At 41.7% G+C, this 20,100-nt stretch overlaps 1 protein-coding gene across 1 annotated transcript; it reads left to right on the top strand.

The window, feature by feature from the left end:
• Window positions 1–6,209: 6,209 nt before the first annotated feature.
• LOC133570213 (uncharacterized) lies at window positions 6,210–19,518 on the top strand. Its single transcript, XM_061922988.2, has 2 exons — window positions 6,210–6,714; window positions 16,949–19,518. The coding sequence occupies exons 1-2, from the start codon at window positions 6,591–6,593 to the stop codon at window positions 18,370–18,372; spliced, it is 1,548 nt and encodes a 515-aa protein (XP_061778972.2). The 5' UTR covers window positions 6,210–6,590; the 3' UTR covers window positions 18,373–19,518.
• Window positions 19,519–20,100: the final 582 nt, after the last annotated feature.

Below are 20,100 nucleotides of genomic sequence, written 5' to 3'. Positions count from 1 at the left end.
GCTGCTAAAGCAGTTATTATTATTATTATTAGCTTGTTGACAATGAGTCAGAACTTCGAATTTTATAAGGTAATGATCGGACATTGCTTTAGTATACGAGAGTATCATAACTTTGGAGGTGGTGACACCCCTGACAAGCACTAGATCTATCGTATTACTGGTGCAATGCGTGGGTTCATTTATTATTTGTGTAAGACCACAGCTATCAATTATAGTCTGGAGTGCCACGCACGGAGGGTCCAATGGGGTATTCATATGAATATTAAAGTCCCCCATTATGATTATATTGTCGGTGTGCGTCACTAGATCAGCAACGAACTCTGAGAATTCACTGATAAAGTCCGAATAGGGCCCTGGGGGGCGGTAGATAACAGCCAGGTAGAGAGGCAGCGGTGTGACAGACCTCATAGTAAGCACCTCAAACGATTTATATTTATAATTTAGGTTAGGGGTAAGGTTAAAGTTTTCATTGTATATTAGTGCGACCCACCCCCTCCCCCCACCCCTTTTAAGGGGACGGGCAATATGCACATTCGTATAGTTAGGAGGAGATGCCTCATTCAGCGCAACAAAATCGTCTGGTTTGAGCCAGGTTTCGCTGAGACCAATGACCTCATTAACAAATAACGTTTTGGGAGACAATGATCTTATGTTTAAAAAGCCCATATTATAGGTAGTGGGCTGTTTTGAGGAGTTTTTGTTGAAATTATCCATAGTATAAATATTAATAATGTTGTGTTTATTATGCGTAGTGCGCTTTAAATAATTTTGACCATATCTAGGAATTGATATGACGGGAATTTTCAGATTGTTTGCTTGGTGCTGCGATACACAGAACACATCATAATTTGCCACCTCAGTAGAGACAAGGATGACTGAACAGAGCAGGTGGTCTGCGAAACCACTTAATATCCACATACAACATTGTCCTTTTAACCATTCCTAAAGGACTCTGCAATTTAGCCTCCAGCAAATAACAGGAGTTAGAAACATCCCGGTCACAGATGCTCCTTTGTGCATTTGTTACAACTAAAGGAAATGGTGGATCCACAGCGATACTTCTGCCACACAATACCACAATGCGAACGAGCGGAAACTCCACTTCAATGACTGTCTTTGTCCCTGACAGTGGGATTGCTCTTCTGCATCTCAACAAATGTTTTTCTCACTACGATAGGGCAGTATACCATCTTTGCCCCGGCACACCCTCCTTGTGTTGGAGTACAAGCATTTGGGGTTTTGGGACCAGCCACGAGACTAGATCTGACCAATCTGAGTCTATGAGCATGAACTGTTGAAGCCCACTTGTATGACAAGCGAAACATTTTCTAAGACAAACCAAACAGTCCAGTTGCAATGGATTGAATGCCCTGCGATTACAATGACCTGGATGAATGAGAACATCCATAGACATTGATGTATTGAACAAATTAAAATAAAGAGAACCCTTAGAAACAGTAGCCAGATGAGAATGGAATTCAACCCAAATCTATACGTCTGTGTCACAGACAGAGGGGGAATTAGCTCAAGTGGTAGAGCGCTCGCTTTGCATGTGAGAGGTAGTGGAATCGATGCCTGCATTCTCCAAATGTTATGTTATATTATTAGTTTTTACTGTGAATAAAAGGTTTCCTCTAAATTTAAATAGGTCAATGAGCAGAAATGTTTCTGTTAACACTGAGAAGACATGGACACAAAGAGGAATGAAGGTGTTGTCAGAACATTAATAAATAGTAGAGTCTGACGATGATGAGATTTCAACCCACTCGTGTAGATCACTGAGCTTCAAAAGAGGGGGAATTAGCTCAAATGATAGAGCACCTGTTTAGCATGCGGGAGGTAGCAGGATCAATACCTGCATTCTCCAAATGTTATTATATGGATTTTTTTTGTCAACAAAAGACATACAAAACTTTTCACATTTTCTTGTAGTCAGACAATATTTTGCACCGGTCGCCCAGGGGCGGTCCCCACATCTGCGGTCCCCTCCAAGGTTTCTCATTACACCCATTGGGTTAAGTTTTTTCTTTCCCTGATGTGGGATCTGAGCCGAGGATGTCATTGTGGCTTGTGCAGCCCTTTGAGACACTTGTGATTAAGGACTATATAAATAAACTTTGATTGATTGATTTTGGTATATTGGTATTTTGGTAAATATACTTCTCTCTGAGCTGCCACTCCTGTCTGAGCTGCCACTCCTCTCTGAGCTGCCACCTTATTTTGGTAGAGGAGTTTGCGTGTCCCAATGATCCTAGGAGCTATGTTGTCCAGGGGCTTCCATGCCCCTTAGTTGGGTCTCCCAAGACAAACAGGTTCTAGGTGAGGGATGAGACAAAGATTAGCTCAAAGACTTCTATGGAATTACAAAAACCGAGACTCCGATTTTCCTCGCCTGGAAGCGGGTCACCGAGGCCCCCCTCTGGAGCCAGGCCCGGAGTTGGGGCACGATGGCGAGCGCCTGGTGGCCGGGCCTGTCCCCATGTGGCCCGGCCAGGCACAGCCCGAAGAGGCAACGTTGGTCCCCCCTCCATTGGGCTCACCACTCATGGGAGGGGCCATAGAGGTCGGGTAGGTTGTGAGCTGGGCGGGAGCCGAAGGCAGGGCACTTGGCAGTCCGACCCTCGACTACATACGCTAGCTCTTGGGACGTGGAATGTCACCTCGCTGGGGGGGGGGGGGGGAGAAGCCTGAGCTAGTGGAGAAGTTCCGGCTGGATATAGTCCGACTCACTTCGACGCTCAGCAAGGGCTCTGGAACCAGTTCTCTCGAGAGGGGCTGGACTCTCTTCCACACTGGCGCTGCATGCAGTGAGAGGCGTGGCAAGAGCGGCAGGCGGCTGCAGGCCTACTATCGAACAGGACTGTTCCACCTTCTCCAGCTCCTTCAGCACCCCCTGGTACCATTCGTCCATCCACGCTGTACTTCACTGGAGGGTCCCCTTTGCTTTGCGGTGCTGAAGCAGGAAGTGGGGCCGAAACCGACAGCGCCCCTGCTGGTGGAGAGGCAGGCAGCAACCTCGGTGGAATGAGGTCTGCTTCCCTGCTGACACGCTACCAGCACTACCCCCCCGCCCCCCCGGAAGCAGATTTAAGATGCTAGTTGGCGCTGCTGGGAGGAGCTATTTTGTAAGTACAGCGGGAGCCAAGGGCACGGGTGGGTGGGCTCTAGGAAGCCTGGGAGCTGGCCTTGTACATGTGCGCCGCTCGTGCCTTTCTGGACACACGCCTGCCGGTGGTGTCTGAGGGGAGGAGAGCCGCACGGGAAGAGCCTGGTAGACAGCGTTGGGGGGAAAGTGTCCATTTTGCACCCCTCATACGCATGCGCCTCTGTGCCGTCCCGCTGCTCGAGCCTTTGCGTACCGGGTGGCGTGGACGACATCCGGGTGGCTTGAGAGTGGGATAGGAAGCGGGTCTCTGCTTCCGTCAACTTACCCATAAGCTGCCCCCATGCTACCACAGCGTCGGCCGGAAGATCTTCTTCGGACAGCTCAGCTTCGTCCTCGTATTCCCATGGCTGGGTGTCCGCTTGGAGCTCCAGGAGGATACCTTGTTTGTCCTTATCGGACAGGAACACTTCGTCAGGCTGGGTCAATCTGTTACGTTGGGGGCTCATGGCTGCGCTGGTAATGTTCCTTCCAATGCAGAAAACAAGCTGGAGCAGCGTTCAAGTAAGATTAAATTTTAAATAAATTAACGCAGGACAAAAATACAAAAACAAGCGTGAAGCTAAAAAAACACAATGTCACCAAGGGTGAAAAACGAGGAATACTAGTGAGCAGAAAAATTACTAGAGCAAGGAGAAAAACCAGGAGAACGTAATTGTTGCATATACCAAACATTGACCCAGCAACTCGTGCTGGGTTACAGAAAACTATAAAGGGGAGTGATCAACCAAAACACCTGGTGAGAACACTAATTGCTAAACTAAGACAGGGGAGGAGAATTAGTGCCCATGGAAACCAACAGTAAACAAGGTGCACCCAGGAAGCAGACAAAAACAGGAAATTACTAAACAGAAATCATGCTATGACCCGGTTGACGGGTCATGACAGTTAAAGAATTGAAATATCTCGGACTGTGGTTTGATGAAAGATGTCTCTGGAAGACACATATCAATAAAATCGAGACAAAGTGCAAGAAGGTACTGAATCTCATGAGGTCAGTCTTAAGCTACAACTGGGGAGCAGATAAACAGTCATTATTCGGCATTTATAGGGCACTGATCAGGGCATGTATGGACTATGTGTGTATTGTTTATGGAGCAGCCGCTAAGACAATGTTAGGAAAAAAAGACAGAATACAACAGAGAGCAATTCGAATTAGTATTGGTGCAGTTAAAACAAGTCCCACAAATGCCATCTTAATTGAAGCAAATGAGCTACCTCTAAATTTAAGAAGAAACAAACTATACTTGGTGTACTGGACACAACTAAAGTGTACAGGTTTTGGATTGACTATTGAAAGTGCAGCAGCTCAGCTCAGTTTAAACAAAGTGGAGTACAACCCGGTTTCAGTGTGGGGAGATGTCCCCCCTTGGATTCTACCTCGACCAAGGGTAGACATTGAATTAGTAGAGAGAAGGAAAGGGTGGAAAGAATATGATAATGTGCCCATGGTCGGAACGAATGTGAACACAAGATTCTACGGTTTTCGGAATATTTATACAGACACACTGGACTGAGGACAACATTATACTTATTAGGCAAAGTGGCAACAGATAAATGTGAGCTATGTGGGGTTGTTGAAAATGTGCAGCTGTGCTGATGGATTGTAGGTTGCAGAGGAAGACACTAAGGGAAAAATTCGCGGCAGAGGCTCCGCGAACCCCTGAGGCTGACTCACCGAACCCCTAAGGTTCGATCGAACCCAGGTTAAGAACCACTGCTCTAATGGGATATCTGGGCGGCATGGCGTAGTGGGTAGAGCAACCGTGCCAGAAACCTGAGGGTTGCAGGTTCGCTCCCCGCCTCTTACCATCCAAAAAATAGCTGCCGTTGTGTCCTTGGGCAGGACACTTCACCCTTTGCCCCCGGTGCCACTCACACCGGTGAATTGAATGATGAATGATAGGTGGTGGTCGGAGGGGCCGTTGGCGCAAATTGCAGCCAAGCTTCTGTCAGTCTACCCCAGGGCAGCTGTGGCTATGAAAGTAGCTTACCACCACCAGGTGTGAATGATTGATGGGTTCTAGATGTAAAGCGACTTTGGGTACTTAGAAAAGCGCTATATAAATTTCAGTTATTATTATTATTATTATTATATCTTAAGATCACAGGTTTAATACTGAAAGTGTAGTTTATTTTTATTTTTTTAATTTTGTATTTATTTTAATGTTTATTTATTTTAATTTTGTATTGTTTTTACTTTTGTTATGTGTGGTTTTGTGTAAATACATATTTGACATGTACTGAACAGTATATACCAGGGGTCGGCAACCCGCGGCTCTAGAGACGCATGCGGCTTTTTAGCGCCGCCCTGGTGGCTCTCTGGAGCTTTTTCAAAAATGTATGAAAAATGGAAAAAGATGAGGGGGGAAAAAATATATTTTTTGTTTTAATATGGTTTCTGTAGGAGGACAAACATGACACAAACCTCCCTAATTGTTATAAAGCACGCTGTTTACATTAAACATGCTTCACTGATTCGATTATTTGGCGAGCGCCGTTTTGTCCTACTAATTTTGGCGGTCCTTGAACTCACCGTAGTTTGTTTACATGTACAACTTTCTCCGACTTTCGGGGACGTGTTTTTTGCCACTTCTTTTTCTGTCTCATTTTGTCCACCAAACTTTTAACGTTGTGCATGAATGCACAAAGGTGAGTTTCGTTGATGTTATTGACTTGTGCGGAGTGCTAATCAGACATATTTGATCCCTGCATGACTGCAAGCTAATCGATTCTAACATGTTATTTAGGCTAGCTATATGTACATATTGCATCGTTATGCCTCATTTGTAGGTATATTTGAGGTCATTTAGTTTCCTTTAAGTCATCTTAATTCAATTTATATCTCATGACACACTATCTGTATGTAATATGGCTTTTAATTTTTTGCGGCTCCAGACAGATTTGTTTTTGTATTTTTGGTCCAATATGGCTCTTTCAACATTTTGGGTTGTCGACCCCTGGTATATACCAACAAAGTCTGTAACCGAAGTACTCACCCTGAGGATACACACTCCAGTACAGTAGGTGGCGGTATACACCTGTAACGTTGGTTGCGACCCGCCATAAAAAGAAGAAGAAGAGGAAGCCAGCGTTTGATAGAGAAGACCTAAACATGGGCATTATAGTTCTTTATTTTTAATCAGTACATACATGTGCACATATATGTTGTTTGAGAGAGTAAATATCGTCAATAATTGTTTGTATCCGGATACACTAGTCTGAGCGTCTTTTGACGCTTCTCGTGCTTGCTAGTTAACCTAAGCTAGCTGTTAGCCATCTTAGTTAGCTATCTTAGCATGTTAGCTGCTAACAAAGATGCGACATATTCGTAAAACTTTGCGCGGATTAAGAATACATAACTAGTGATCAACACATCGCTACGCAGAGGCCAAGTGTGAGTGTAAAGTGTTGTGATTGTGTGACAATGTGTGAAAGAACGATAGCGGAATACGAGGAGGAACTTTGTCCAATAAAAGAGGAGAAGGAGCGACAACAACAACTACTGGACGCTGTTTTCAAGAAACATCAAGTTGTGTTACACAGAACAGGTTGTTTTTTTTTACTTCTTACATGTTTACTAACTTTATATTTATTTATTGCCACCATTCTTTAATATGTTGTATGTAAGAATGTGGGTGTTCTTGTGAAAATGATGCATGTACGTCTGGTACTTGCAACCATGTGGTTGACGGCGTTCTGTCGAATTTAGCTACCTGTTCAAATTAGTTAATTATCCTAGTCCATTTGTAAGTTTTCTTAAATTATAGTCTCCTAACTTTATCCAGACAGTCATTAGTACAAAAGACCCTGGGAGTACTTTGCCCTTTAAAGGCCTACTGAAACCCACTACTACCGACCACACAGTCTGATAGTTTATATATCAATGATGAAATCTTAACATTGCAACACATGCCAATAGCTTACTGCTGTTAGCTTATTAAAGTGCAATTTTAAATTTCGCGCAAAATGTCCTGCTGAAAACGTCTCGGTATGATGACGCCTGCGCGTGACGTCACGGATTGTAGAGGACATTTTGGGACAGCATGGTGGCCAGCTATTAAGTCGTCTGTTTTCATCGCAAAATTCCACAGTATTCTGGACATCTGTGTTGGTGAATCTTTTGCAATTTGTTCAATGAACAATGGAGACAGCAAAGAAGAAAGCTGTAGGTGGGAAGCGGCAGGTGTTGTGCTGGATAACGCACCCCCGTCGTAGAATGCACCCCCTGACTGTTGTGCCAGGTAACACAGCCGGTGTTTCATTGTTTACATTCCCGAAAGATGACAGTCAAGCTTTACCATTGGCCTGTGGAGAACTGGGACAACAGAGACTCTTACCAGGAGGACTTTGAGTTGGATGCACAGATGCGGGACCGTGAGTACGCATGCAGCTGCGGCTTCCAAACATTTGATCGCTTGCCCGTACGTGCGTGCCGCTATGTGCATGTCACGTACGTAACTTTGGGGACTTTGGGGAAATATATGTGCTGTATGAACTTTGGGGAGGTGAACGGTACTTTGGGCTGTGGGATTGAGTGCGTTGTGCAGGTGTTTGAGTTGTATTGGCGGGTTATATGGACGGGAGTGGGGAGGTGTTTGTTATGCGGGATTCATTTGTGGCATATTAAATATAAGCCTGGTTGTGTTGTGGCTAATAGAGTGTATATATATATGTCTTGTGTTTATTTACTGTTTTAGTCATTCCCAGCTGAATATCAGGTCCCACCCGCCTCTCACAGCATCTTCCCTATCTGAATCGCTCCCACTGCCCTCTAGTCCTTCACTTTCACTTTCCTCATCCACGAATCTTTCATCCTCGCTCAAATTAATGGGGATATTGTCGCTTTCTCGGTCCGAATCGCTCTTGCTGCTGGTGGCCATGATTGTAAACAATGTGCGGATGTGAGGAGCTCCACAACTTGTGACGTCACGCGCATATTGTCTGCTACTTCCGGTACAGGCAAGGCTTTTTTATCAGCGACCAAAAGTTGCGGACTTTATCGTCGATGTTCTCTTCTAAATCCTTTCAGCAAAAATATGGCAATATGGCGAAATGATCAAGTATGACTCATAGAATGGACCTGCTATCCCCGTTTAAATAAGAAAATCACATTTCAGTAGGCCTTTAAAAGGGAACGCCTGAACATATTCACTGAGGCAGGACAGTATCAAGATGAATTCATCACATTTGCATAATCGGCTGTGAGGCATTTTATTATTTTCAATATATCCTCTTCTTTTTACACAATATATTTTTGTTCTGATTTCTAATTTCACTTTATTGGAATATTTCACAGTCCCTATGTAAGACAAGAACACATGTTTTATTTATTTTATGCATTCTAATTTGTAAATAAACGCTATTGCTCTAAATAACATTCTGAAACCTCCATCAACATTTTAAATATGCACTAAGTATATGTGTAATGTAATAACAACACATTCATAATAACATAATATTTACGTATTTCGCTCATGAGCATATAGCGGCATAATTTCATAGACACATCACAATGTTCGCTTTTTTCTTCAAAATTAACAACACTACTAATCATGGCAGACTTCTTGAGAGACAACAAACATAATAAAACAATCACTTACTGTACAATGTCTGCTCTCATTGGGATGCTGACTGTTGGGATGTTCATATCTTCTCGTTAAAATGAATAATTCATCCTCACAAAGGTTAAAATAAGGGTGGGCACAAAATAAGTATTTTAGCGTCTTTCTTGCCTTGCCATCCCCAGGTCTAAGTTGGATGTCAAAGTTGACCAACTTCTTGGTTTAGGTCCTTAACGTTAGCACTTATAATAACATCGCAAATAGTTGGTTTATATTCAGGTCACAAAATGTAAATGGGGTATTGTTGGCAGTTTTTGGAAGGTTATTTTGAGGACTTTGTGGACCGAATAGAGGAGCTCAAATTGACTCCATTGTTAGCAGATTTTTGCTCATGTTTATTTACTAATTAGGATTCATAAACATTTTAAACATGTGTTATTTTCTTACAAAAAGATTGTGAATGATAGGCAACATTCAAAAAGAGTGCAGTCCTTCAAATTAAAGATGAAAACCAATTGAGGTGTTTATTGATATTATCCACAATGAAGTTACAGTAATACTAATAAGCACACAAGGGAAAGTACATTAATATACACATACAGTCGTGGTCAAAACATAAACATAAAGTCATGGCTGTCTTGAGTTTCCAAGTATTTCTAAAACTCTTATTTTTTTGGTGTTCCTGGAATTAAAGGCCTCACCTTTCTCCTCCAAACATATTGCTGGGTATTGTTGCCAAACAGCTCAATTTTTGTTTCATCTCACATCATATGGACAAAGATAATACCTTCTGGAGGAAAGTTCTGTGGTCAGATGAACCTAAAAATTTAGCTGTTTGGCCACAATACCCAGCAATATGTTTGGAGGAGAAAAGGTGAGGCCTTTAATCCCAGGAAAACCAAACCTACCGTCAAGCATGGTGGTGGTAGTATTATGCTCTGGGCCTGTTTTGCTGCCAATTGAACTGGTGCTTTACAGAGAGTAAATGGGACAATGAAAAAGAAGGATTACCTACAAGTTCTTCAGGACAACCTAAAATCGTCAGCCCGGAGGTTGGGTCTTGGGCGCAGTTGGGTGTTCCAACAGGACAATGACCCCAAACACATGTCCAAAGTGGTAAATTAATGGCTAAATCAGGCTAGAATTAAGGTTTTAGAATGGCCTTCCCAAAGTCCTGACTTAAACGTGTGGACAATGCTAAAGAAACAAGTCCATGTCAGAAAACCAACAAAATTAGCTGAACTGCACTAAGGCTGAAACGACGCGTCGACATAGTCGACGTCATCGATTAAGTAAATACGTCAGCGCCGTTTTTGTGCGTCGATGCGTCGCATACCGTATTTTCTTGAATAGCCGTCGGGGCGCTAATTAATTTAAAACCTCTTCTCACTCCTGCGCTTACCAAAAGGTGTGGGGTATATTTAGGCCTGCGCTTATAAATTTGAGTGATGTAAGGATACCATCATGAAAAGCACAGTTAATAAAAAAAACGTTTTTATGGTCTTACCTTTACTTATGAGTCCATGCGCAGCTACTTCTGATCAAAAGCATCGATAACTTGTTTATAGAAGTCTTCCTTATCTTTCTTCAGTTTTAAAAGTCTCTCTGTCTCGATGGAGATATTCCTTTAAGTATTACCTCCTGCTTCGATTGAAAGTCCAGTTTAGAAAACTGTTTTATTTTAGATATGTAATCCTCCATGTTAAAAGTGCAAGCAAACGATCACTGCTCACTTTTGTGGCTTGTTGTCTTCTTCTGCAGCACCGGTCTTCTGCAGTACCGGTGGTCGCAAGAAGGATCACTAGCGCCCTCTACCACCAGGAGGCGGGAGTCTTTTAATGACTCATATTTGACACACGCAGCTACAGTATATTAATAAAACATAGCTGCTTACTGTTCTTTTTAGCATATTCAAGAGCTTGGACCTTAAATCCTACTGAATAGCTCTTAATCTTCTTCCCTTTATGCGATTTCAAATTATTGAAATCAGCCTCCTCCATTTTGAAAATGCTGACAGGTGAAGTGTCACTCATGACGTGACGAGTTTGACCCGGCGGAAGTTCTAGACATATGCTATTTATTTTGCGAAAAGAGTTTGACCCGGCGAAAATTCCAGACATGCGCTAATAAAATTAATATTTTGCGAAACGAGTTTGATCCAGCATTAATCCTGAGCCGGCGGTAAGGCCAAGCATGCGCTAATTATTTTGCGAAACGAGTTTGACCCAGCAGTAATTCGAGGCATGCGAATACTATAACCCGGCGCCAATTCAAGGAAATACGCACTTTTTTTGTATTGGATGTTTATCTTTATTTTTGCACATTTTAAAGCAAAATAAGCAATACTTTTACTTTTGAAATGCTTATACTATTGCAGAATATTAAGATTTGCACTGTATGTTTATTTTATATTTGCATATTATATCATTTGCACATGCCTTTTGAAAAAACTGGCCTACATTTATTTTTTCATCTTCATTTTAAATAAAAAAAATAATCGGTAAAAGGAAAAATAGTCTATAGATTAATCAAAAAAATAATCTATAGATTAACCGATTAATCGAAAAAAATAATCTATAGATTAATCGATAGAAAAATAATCGTTAGCTGCAGCCTTAAACTGCACCAATTTTGTCAAGAGGAGTGGTCAAAAATTCAACCAAAAGCTTGCCAGAAGTTTGTGGATGGCTATCAAAAGCGCCTTATTGCAGTGAAACTTGCCAAGGGACATGTAAGCAAATATTAACATTGCTGTATGTATGCTTTTGACCCAGCAGATTTGGTCACATTTTCAGTAGACCCATAATAAATTCATAAAAGAACCAAACTTCATGAATGTTTTTTGTGACCAACAAGTATGTGCTCCAATCACTCTATCACAAAAATACAAGAGTTGTAGAAATTATTGAACAAACTCAAGACAGCCATGACATTATGTTCTTTACAAGTGTATGTAAACGTGTGGACTTTTGACCACGACTGTATGTGTAAGAATAGTGTTAACCACCAAAATCGTGTATCTTTTGGTGAGCTGCCCGTATCGTCACACCCCTAGTTAAAAGCACACCAACCTCATGACATGGCACTTCCACGTGATGTAGAACAGTAGTACAACATTTTCAACATACACACACATTTCAAAAGAAGAATATGAAAAATAAATATTTGGTGGGCCAAACGAAATGACTCTGCGAACCAATTTTTGGGATGGGCGATATGACCTAAAATCTATATCCTAACATAACAATATATATCACAATATATCATTTGGTATATGAATGATAATGGAACCATTTCTAAACGGGTTAAAGGCTCCTAATTTGGCTGCTGACATATGCAGTAACATATTGTGTCATATCTAATTGTATTATTTTGTTAAAAAAATATTATTAATGTAATTGTTAATTTACTGTTAATATCTGGTTACTTTCTGTTGTAACATGTTTCTATCTACATTTCTGTTCAAATAAAATAATCACTTATTCTTCTGTTGTTTGATACTTTACATTAGTTTTGGGTGATACTACACATTTTGGTATGGATCTGATACCAAGGAGTAATCAATCAATCAATGATCTAGCTTAGCAACAGGCTAGCTGACAGTGAGGCGGTGATACAGAGAGTGGGTGCTTTGTAAGTTGGAAAGGCTACTAAATGTGTTGGAGGAGGAACAAAGAAAGCTGTAAAACAATTAAAAGCACACGGATAGAAAAATAGCATTTAGCTTTTGAATGGCGAATAGCAGCAGCAGTGGGAGCGAGCCAGTTTGTTTCAAGTCCAGTTGACAGCAAATCTAAACAAATGATGGAGTTGCGGAGAAACGTTAAGCAATAACAACATTTCTCTTCTTTTCCCAACCGTCATTGTGAAAGTGCAACAAATTGTTTAACAGTAAATAATTGTGATTTCAATATTGATTAAAGTAATCCTGATTATTATATTGTCCATAATCGTGCAGCCCTAGGGCTACATTTTCACATATTCTCCCTTCACTATTATTCTTATTTTGAGAACCAGCGTCCTCTGCAGTAGACATTTGTTTTTGGTCTATTTCTTTTGTCAGTTACACATTTCTGAAGAAAATAGTCCTGTTATGCAAAATACAAGTATCCTCTGTAGTGAACGTTAAAATGTCAACACAAGGATCTGCTAATGTGTTTACATGGTCCAAGTTTCTCTGTACAACAGGAGCGCTCTAGTGTTTTTAGGAAGTTGCAGCAAAAATGTTTGTCCCCCAAGTTTTGAACTGAACACGGGGGCCCGTGTGATGTCATTCCAGGGCCCAATTTGACCCCCGGGCCGCCAGTTGAATAGTCCTGCTGTAAACAGTAGGGTTGCACAATATAGACGGTGTATATGATATTCATTCGTCCGATGAAAGAGATTTTAATACTATCGTAATAATACATGTTGAAGTCACATTCTAGCGGTGTCTGTGAAGTGAATTATAGTTATATAGCGCTTTTCTCTAGTGACTCAAAGCGCTTTATATGTGTTATTATTATTATTATTGGCTTTTATCTAGTTTGCACTTTGTCTGTATTATTACTATTATCATTATTATCGACTCATTCTATTTTGTATTTTCCTATTTCAATGATGTTGGATCTGTGTTATTGTTGTTGTTGGGGACAAATGTTGTAAAATAGCTGTGGCTACAAACACTATGATGCATACATTGGATAACTGTTTCAGATGTCTATGTTTTTGCATCTGTCCCTATTTCAAATAAACCTCTATAATAATAACATAATGAAACCCATTTTCTAAGTTACATTTAAGCCAGTGTGGGTGGCACTGGGAGCAGGTGGGTAAAGTATCTTGCCCTAGGACACAATGGCAGTGACAAGGATGGCGGAGTCGGGGATCGAACCTGGAACCCTCGAGTTGCTGGCAAGGCCGCTCTACCACCCGAGCGACGCCTCCCCCAAATGTCAAGTGTCTGCAAATTTGACATTGACAAGCGAAGAACATGTTTTTAACGCACTGTAGCATTTCCAAAGCCACTTCTAAGACGGCAATCCTCACCTCCATGGCCACAAATGAACTACGTTTCTTACAAGGAGGATATGCTAACCGCTAACTGAAAGCTAGAGTTCTTGAATGTAAACAAAAGATGGGTGGATCAATATAAATATGGACAGTAACGATAAGTATGGTATAGAATAGGAAGTACTTTATTGAACAAGGTAGATATGTGATTGTCTTTGGGTCATGTCTGCTGATTAAGTCCGACCTCCGACTCTCAGCAATCCTTGACCGTCAAGGATGGGATCCAAACTCTTGAGCGGACCGTGTCTAGACAACTCTTCACCCTTTGCTAAGCTTTTAATTTCCTCTTTGTACACATCTTGTTGTGTTGTTTTCAATATGATCAGTCTTGCTTGACTGGCTTAATCTTTACTCTGGATACAAGTTTTTGAGAAGACTCTGGCCTTTTGGACAAGCTTGGCTGTTGCACGAGTAAGAGATTTCCAGCTGAATAATCTTTCAGACCGGTGAGAGCCAAGAAGTCCACTTGTATCTTTCGTAGCATAGGTTGAAACTTGAAGGTGAACTTCCACATCAGTCTCAGGATGCAGAAGGTTAAATGCCTTTGGCTGTGGAACTTCATCCACTTCAGGATTTCTCAGAAAAGCCAGACCTGTCAGCCAGTTGGTATCTGGTAGGAGAGCAGCTGAGACACACCTAGATCCGTGATCTGCAGGATTAGGTTTGGTGCTGATGTAGTGCCACTGATCTGGGGTAGAGGACCTTCTCATTCTTGTCACCCTGTTTGCCATGTAAACATAGAAGTTTCTGGATGCATTATGTATTTAGCCCAGTATGATCTTGCTGTCTGTGTAGAACTTGACTTTGTGAATCTCTACATCAATGTCATCCAATATCGTCTCTGCAATTTTCACTGCCAAGACGGCTGCACACAATTCCAAACGAGGGACAGTGTGAGCATGACGTGGAGCCAGTTTGGATTTCCCCATGCTGAACTAGACATGGCTGTGTTCTTCTGTATCGATTGCCCTGAGGTATGCTACAGCTGGTATAGCCATAGTCGATGCATCTGAGAACACACAAATCCCTCTGTATACTGTGGAGAGCAGAGAAACAGGGATGTAGGTTCTCTGGATCTTGAGCTGCATAAGTTCCTTTAAGGAATCTTTCCAGACATTCTACTGGGTTCCTTTCTCGTCTGGTAGCGGAGTGTCCCAATCATACTCTTCTGTGGAGACATCTCTCACAAGTGCCTTGCCCTGAACTGTGACAGGTGCCACAAATCCCAAGGAATCAGAGACTGTTGACCACTGAAAGGATTCCCCTTCTTGTAAATGACTTTTCCTTGCCAGACACACATAAGGAGAAACTGTCTTTTTGAAGGTCCCATCTGAGGCCTAAACTGCATTGAAGTGGTAGTGGATCAGATGTCAGGTCGATATCCTTTAGGCCTTTGGCAAGGTCTTCAGGGTGGAAAACATCCATAACAGTGCTGCTGTTAGATGCTATCTTATGTAGCCTGATGCTTGACTCTGCCAACATCTCCCTTGCACTGGACAGTACGGTTTTGGCTTCCTCGGCATTGGAGAATTAGGCAAGCCCATCATCTACATGAAAGTTCCTCATTATGAACTGCTTGGCATCTGTCCCATGTTCTCTCTCTCCTTCTTCAGCTGCCCTTCTCAAGCCATAAATGGCCACAGCCGAACACATGCACCGTCATTCGGTGCATCAAATTTCAGGAGACCAGTGCTAACTATTTCTATGCGAATGAGGTATTTGGCTATGTCTGACGTACCTGATTGATCACGTGAGGGCACTATAGGGGGCATGTAGTTAGTTGCACCTTGGTGGCGACGCTGCTGGTCTTGGGAAGGTGCGAAGTGAAGTTGCTGAGGGAAACATCTTCCATGGGGGAATTTCGCACGACTCACAGGGCTTTGTTGGCTGTGGGCGGTGGGTCTGCTCTGGCGTTCCCCTTGCAATTTGTGCAACGAGTGGAAAGAGTTGCTTTTTTTCTGCACAACTGCGTACATCCATACCGTGCACTTCCGAATCACCATTGTCCATGTTCTGCTGACGCTTTGGTGAAAAGACGGGATCACTGTTGTCCATGTTCTGCTGGAGTTCTGGTGAATAAAAGGCTTCTTGTTTCGGATGTTGGAGTTGTTGCTGACAGAATGTTGTTGCACATATTCACTAGTGCGTTGCTGTGAGGAATAGGGAGCCAAAGCTGTTACATTTTGCCTTGTAGGTTCTCCAACTTCATCCTCATAAGCTTGTAAGATTTCAGCCTCAGCAGCACTCTGTACCTTCAGCGCATCAAGGTTAGCTTGTAATTCAGCTGCTCTACTTTGCTGTTCTGCTTCAATGTGTCACAGTATACATATGCATGTTGCATTCACATAAACTTACAGGTTTAGACCTTCAAAGTTAAAAAGTAAGCTTGAAGCCTGCAGTGAGTGCTGTTTGTTTGACATGTGCTCTCATACTGATTTTACCTGCTGTCTGAAACACACACACTAAGCTGGCTACGGCAAGACAGGAGGGTCAAAATAGAACACAAACTGAAAAACTAGTTTCCACCACTAGGTGTCTTAGAAAATAACATTGTGGGGCATAACAAATATCGTTACATTGCTATCCTGTGTTTTTGTCCGATTATAATTGTGATCAAAACTTGCAAAGTATCAAACAGAAGAATAAATGTTTAGTACATTTTAACGGAAATGTAAATGGAACCATGATACTACTGAACGCTTATCGAGAAAGCTATCAATCTGTAAATCCTTTCTGTGTGTGGGCCGGGTGAGATTTGCATTGTTGAGTCAAATTAAGTCAAAGTAACCATAAACAGCAAATTAGTAAGTAAATTAATGATAGTTTTGAGAAAATAATACTTGAGATGATGTGATATATTACTGCATATTTCAGCAACTAAATTAGGAGCCTGTGTAGCCTGTTTTAAAATGGTTCTGTTAGTTATTTGATATGAAATAATGTATCGCAAAGTCAATTTTAAACCATATAACCCACTCCTATTAAAAAGTTATATCGTCCTGGCTTGTTTTTCTTATCCAGTGAATAATGTTGTAAAGAGCAGCGTGTTTGTGTGTCACTGAGATTTCAAGACAGTTCATACAACAACTTGTTTTTCCTAAGTGCATGTAAACGTGACTGAGCAGAGCTGGGTGTTTCTAAAACGTGTTGGTCTTGTTGTGTCCTGCAGACGTCTGTGAAGAACATCTTCACCCTGAGCAACAGAAGTGGAGCATCAGGATGGTGATGGAGGAGCCACAGCCCTCCCACATTAATAAGGAAGAATACCCACTGATCCTACATTTTAAAAAGGAAGAGAAGGACCCACTGACACCCCATTTTAAAGAGGAAGAGGAGGACCCACTGACACCTCATTTTAAAGAGGAAGGGGAGGACCCACTGACCCTTCACATTAAGGTGGAAGAGGAGGACCCACTGACTCCTCACATCAAAGAGAAAGAGGAGGACCCACTGACCCCTCACATTAAGGAGAGAGAGGAATACCCACTGATCCTACATTTTAAAAAGGAAGAGGAGGACCCACTGACACCCCATTTTAAAGAGGAAGGGGAGGAACCACGGACCACTCACATTAAGGTGGAAAAGGAGGACCTACTGACTCCTCACATTAAGGAGGAAGAGGAGGAACGACTAACCCCTCACAATAAGGAGGAAGGGGAGGAACGACTAACCCCTCACATTAAGGAGGAAGAGGAGGAACACAGCATCAGTCAGGAGGGAGAGCATCTTGAATGTTTGGAGGAGTTTCCAGTGACTGGTGTGATTGTGAAGAGTGAAGATGATGATGTCAAAGGTGAAAGTGAGGAGAAGAGAGAGGCGGAGCCTCCAAGCAGCAGCTCAACACAACACATGACAACAGAAGCTGATGGAGACCACTGTGGAGGATCTCAAGCAGACAAGATCTTAGCTCCACTATCCGATAGTGACGACACAACGTCTCACTCTCCTGACACTGATGATGAAGACTCTAAAGATGATAAGACATGTCACACCGACAACACACGCTTTAAATGTTCTCAGTGTGACAAAACTTTTAAATACCATTGGGATCGGAAAGTACACACGAGAACACACACTGGAGAAAAACCTTTTTCCTGTTCAGTCTGTGGTAAAGGTTTTACACGAAATCGTGATCTGAAAAGACACACAAGAATCCACACTGGAGAAAACCCCTTTTCTTGTTCAGTCTGTGGTAAAGGTTTTGCGGGAAAAAGTGATCTGAAAATACACACAAGAATGCACACTGGAGAAAAACCCTTTCGCTGTTCAGTCTGTGGTAAAGGTTTTGCACGTAATAGTCATCTGAAAATGCATACAAGAATACACACTGGTGAAAAATCATGTATCTGTTCAGTCTGTGGTCAAGGTTTTAAACAAAATTGTGATCTGAAAAGACACACAAGAATCCACACTGGAGAAAACCCTGTTTCCTGTTCAGTCTGTGGTAAAGGTTTTGCGGGAAAAAGTGATCTGAAAGTACACACAAGAATGCACACTGGAGAAAAACCCTTTTCCTGCTCAGTCTGTGGTAAAGGTTTTGCACAAAATGGTCATCTGAAAAGACACACAAGAATCCACACTGGTGAAAAATAATTTATCTGTTCAGTGTGTGGTAAAGGTTTTGCACGAAATGGTCATCTGAAAAAAAAAAAACATGCAACAATGCACACGGAGAAAAAAAACCCTATTCTTGTCTCATCTGTGGTAAAGGTTTTGCACAACAAAGTCATCTGAAAAGACACACAAGATTGCACACTGGAAAAACAAATATTTTCCTGTCAAGTCTGTAGTAAAGGTTTTATACAAAGTAAGACTCTTAAAGTACACTGGAGACGAACCATTCACCTAGAAGGCATTATTGATAATGCAGAGCAGAAAGCACACTGGTGAAAATCCTTTTATCAGCTCAGCCGGCTTTAAAGGTTTCATAGACCATCTAACTTTGAAAAGACACATGAAAAGACACACACACACTCAAGAGAAACCCTTTAGTTGCAGTGTGTGTGTGTGTGTGTGTGTGTGTGCGTGTGTGTTAGTTAGTGTGGACAGATTCCCTAATAAGAACCAGTGTAAGACACGCAGCAGCAAATGAAGACGCAGGATGTTTTGTCATTGTTCTGTGTGTTACAAGCTTGACTAATTGCTTCTAACTTTTATGTTCCAACACTGAGTCATACCAACGACTATAAAAATGGGACCCATTACCTCCCTGCTTGACACTCAGCATCAAGGGTTGGAATTAGAGGTTAAATCACCAAAAATGATTCCGGAGCGCAGCCACTGCTGCTGCTCACTGCTCCCCTCATCTCCCAGGGGGTGATCGAGGGTGATGGGTCAATTGCAGATAATAATTTCGCCACACCTAGTGCGTGTGTGTGTGACAGTCATTGGTACTTTAACTTAACATTTACCCTTGTATGCCAAGAGCATTTTTGAACTGTTAATGATCTATAGCGTTCTTTTTTGTTTGGTAACTGACAGACCGTGAGAGATTATCATCACACTTCAACATCTCATGTAAATGATGCCTCTTTCCAAGATAAGCATTGTACATGTAAATATGTTCGTAATTGTTTTACACTGGATGAATAAATGTTAAATAAATACATGTAAAATAGGATGTAAATGTTTATATACTACATTACCCAAAAAGGTTAGTGCTGTAGACAGGAACAGGAAGTAGGTTTGAGTTATGTTAGAGGACATTTGTGCCGTTTGATCAATAAAGAGTTGATATATTGTTGTTGTTCCTGCTTTGTCTACACAAGAAACACATTTGGGTAGGACAGCTGCTTGAGCGTCATCAGATCAATATGTCAGTACAAAATGAGTGAGGAGACTCCGACTGGTGGTCTCGCTGGCAAATGTCACTCCAAATTACATCCTGAAAGAACTTTGGATAAAACTAAATATTACAAATCGCGTTTCCATATGAATTGGGCAATTCTGTTAGATGTAAATATTATTGGAATACAATGATTTGCAAATCCTTTTCAACCCATATTCAATTGAATGCACTACAAAGATAAGATATTTGATGTTCAAACTCATAAACTTTATTTTTTTTGCAAATAATAATTAACTTTGAATTTCATGGCTGCAACACGTGCCAAAGTAGTTGGGAAAGGGCATGTTCACCACTGTGTTGCATGGCCTTTCTTTTTAACAACACTCAGTAAACGTTTGAGAACTGAGGAGACACATTTTTTAAGCTTCTCAGGTGGAATTATTTCCCATTCTTGCTTGATGTACAGCTTAAGTTGTTCAACAGTCCGGGGGTCTTTGTTGTGGTATTTTAGGCTTCATAATGCGCCACACATT

The sequence above is a fragment of the Nerophis lumbriciformis genome, linkage group LG01, assembly GCF_033978685.3.
Source record: "Nerophis lumbriciformis linkage group LG01, RoL_Nlum_v2.1, whole genome shotgun sequence".
NCBI classification, from domain to species: domain Eukaryota; kingdom Metazoa; phylum Chordata; class Actinopteri; order Syngnathiformes; family Syngnathidae; genus Nerophis; species Nerophis lumbriciformis.
This window is presented reverse-complemented; position numbering and strand designations above follow the sequence as displayed.

Bases quoted from the DNA above. Each gene is read 5' to 3' on its own strand.
- LOC133570213 (XM_061922988.2), top strand. From the start codon at position 6,591: ATGTGTGAAAGAACGATAGCGGAATACGAGGAGGAACTTTGTCCAATA. The intron at 6,715-16,948 runs GTTGTTTTTTTT...TGTGTCCTGCAG, and splicing joins AGTTGTGTTACACAGAACAG to ACGTCTGTGAAGAACATCTT.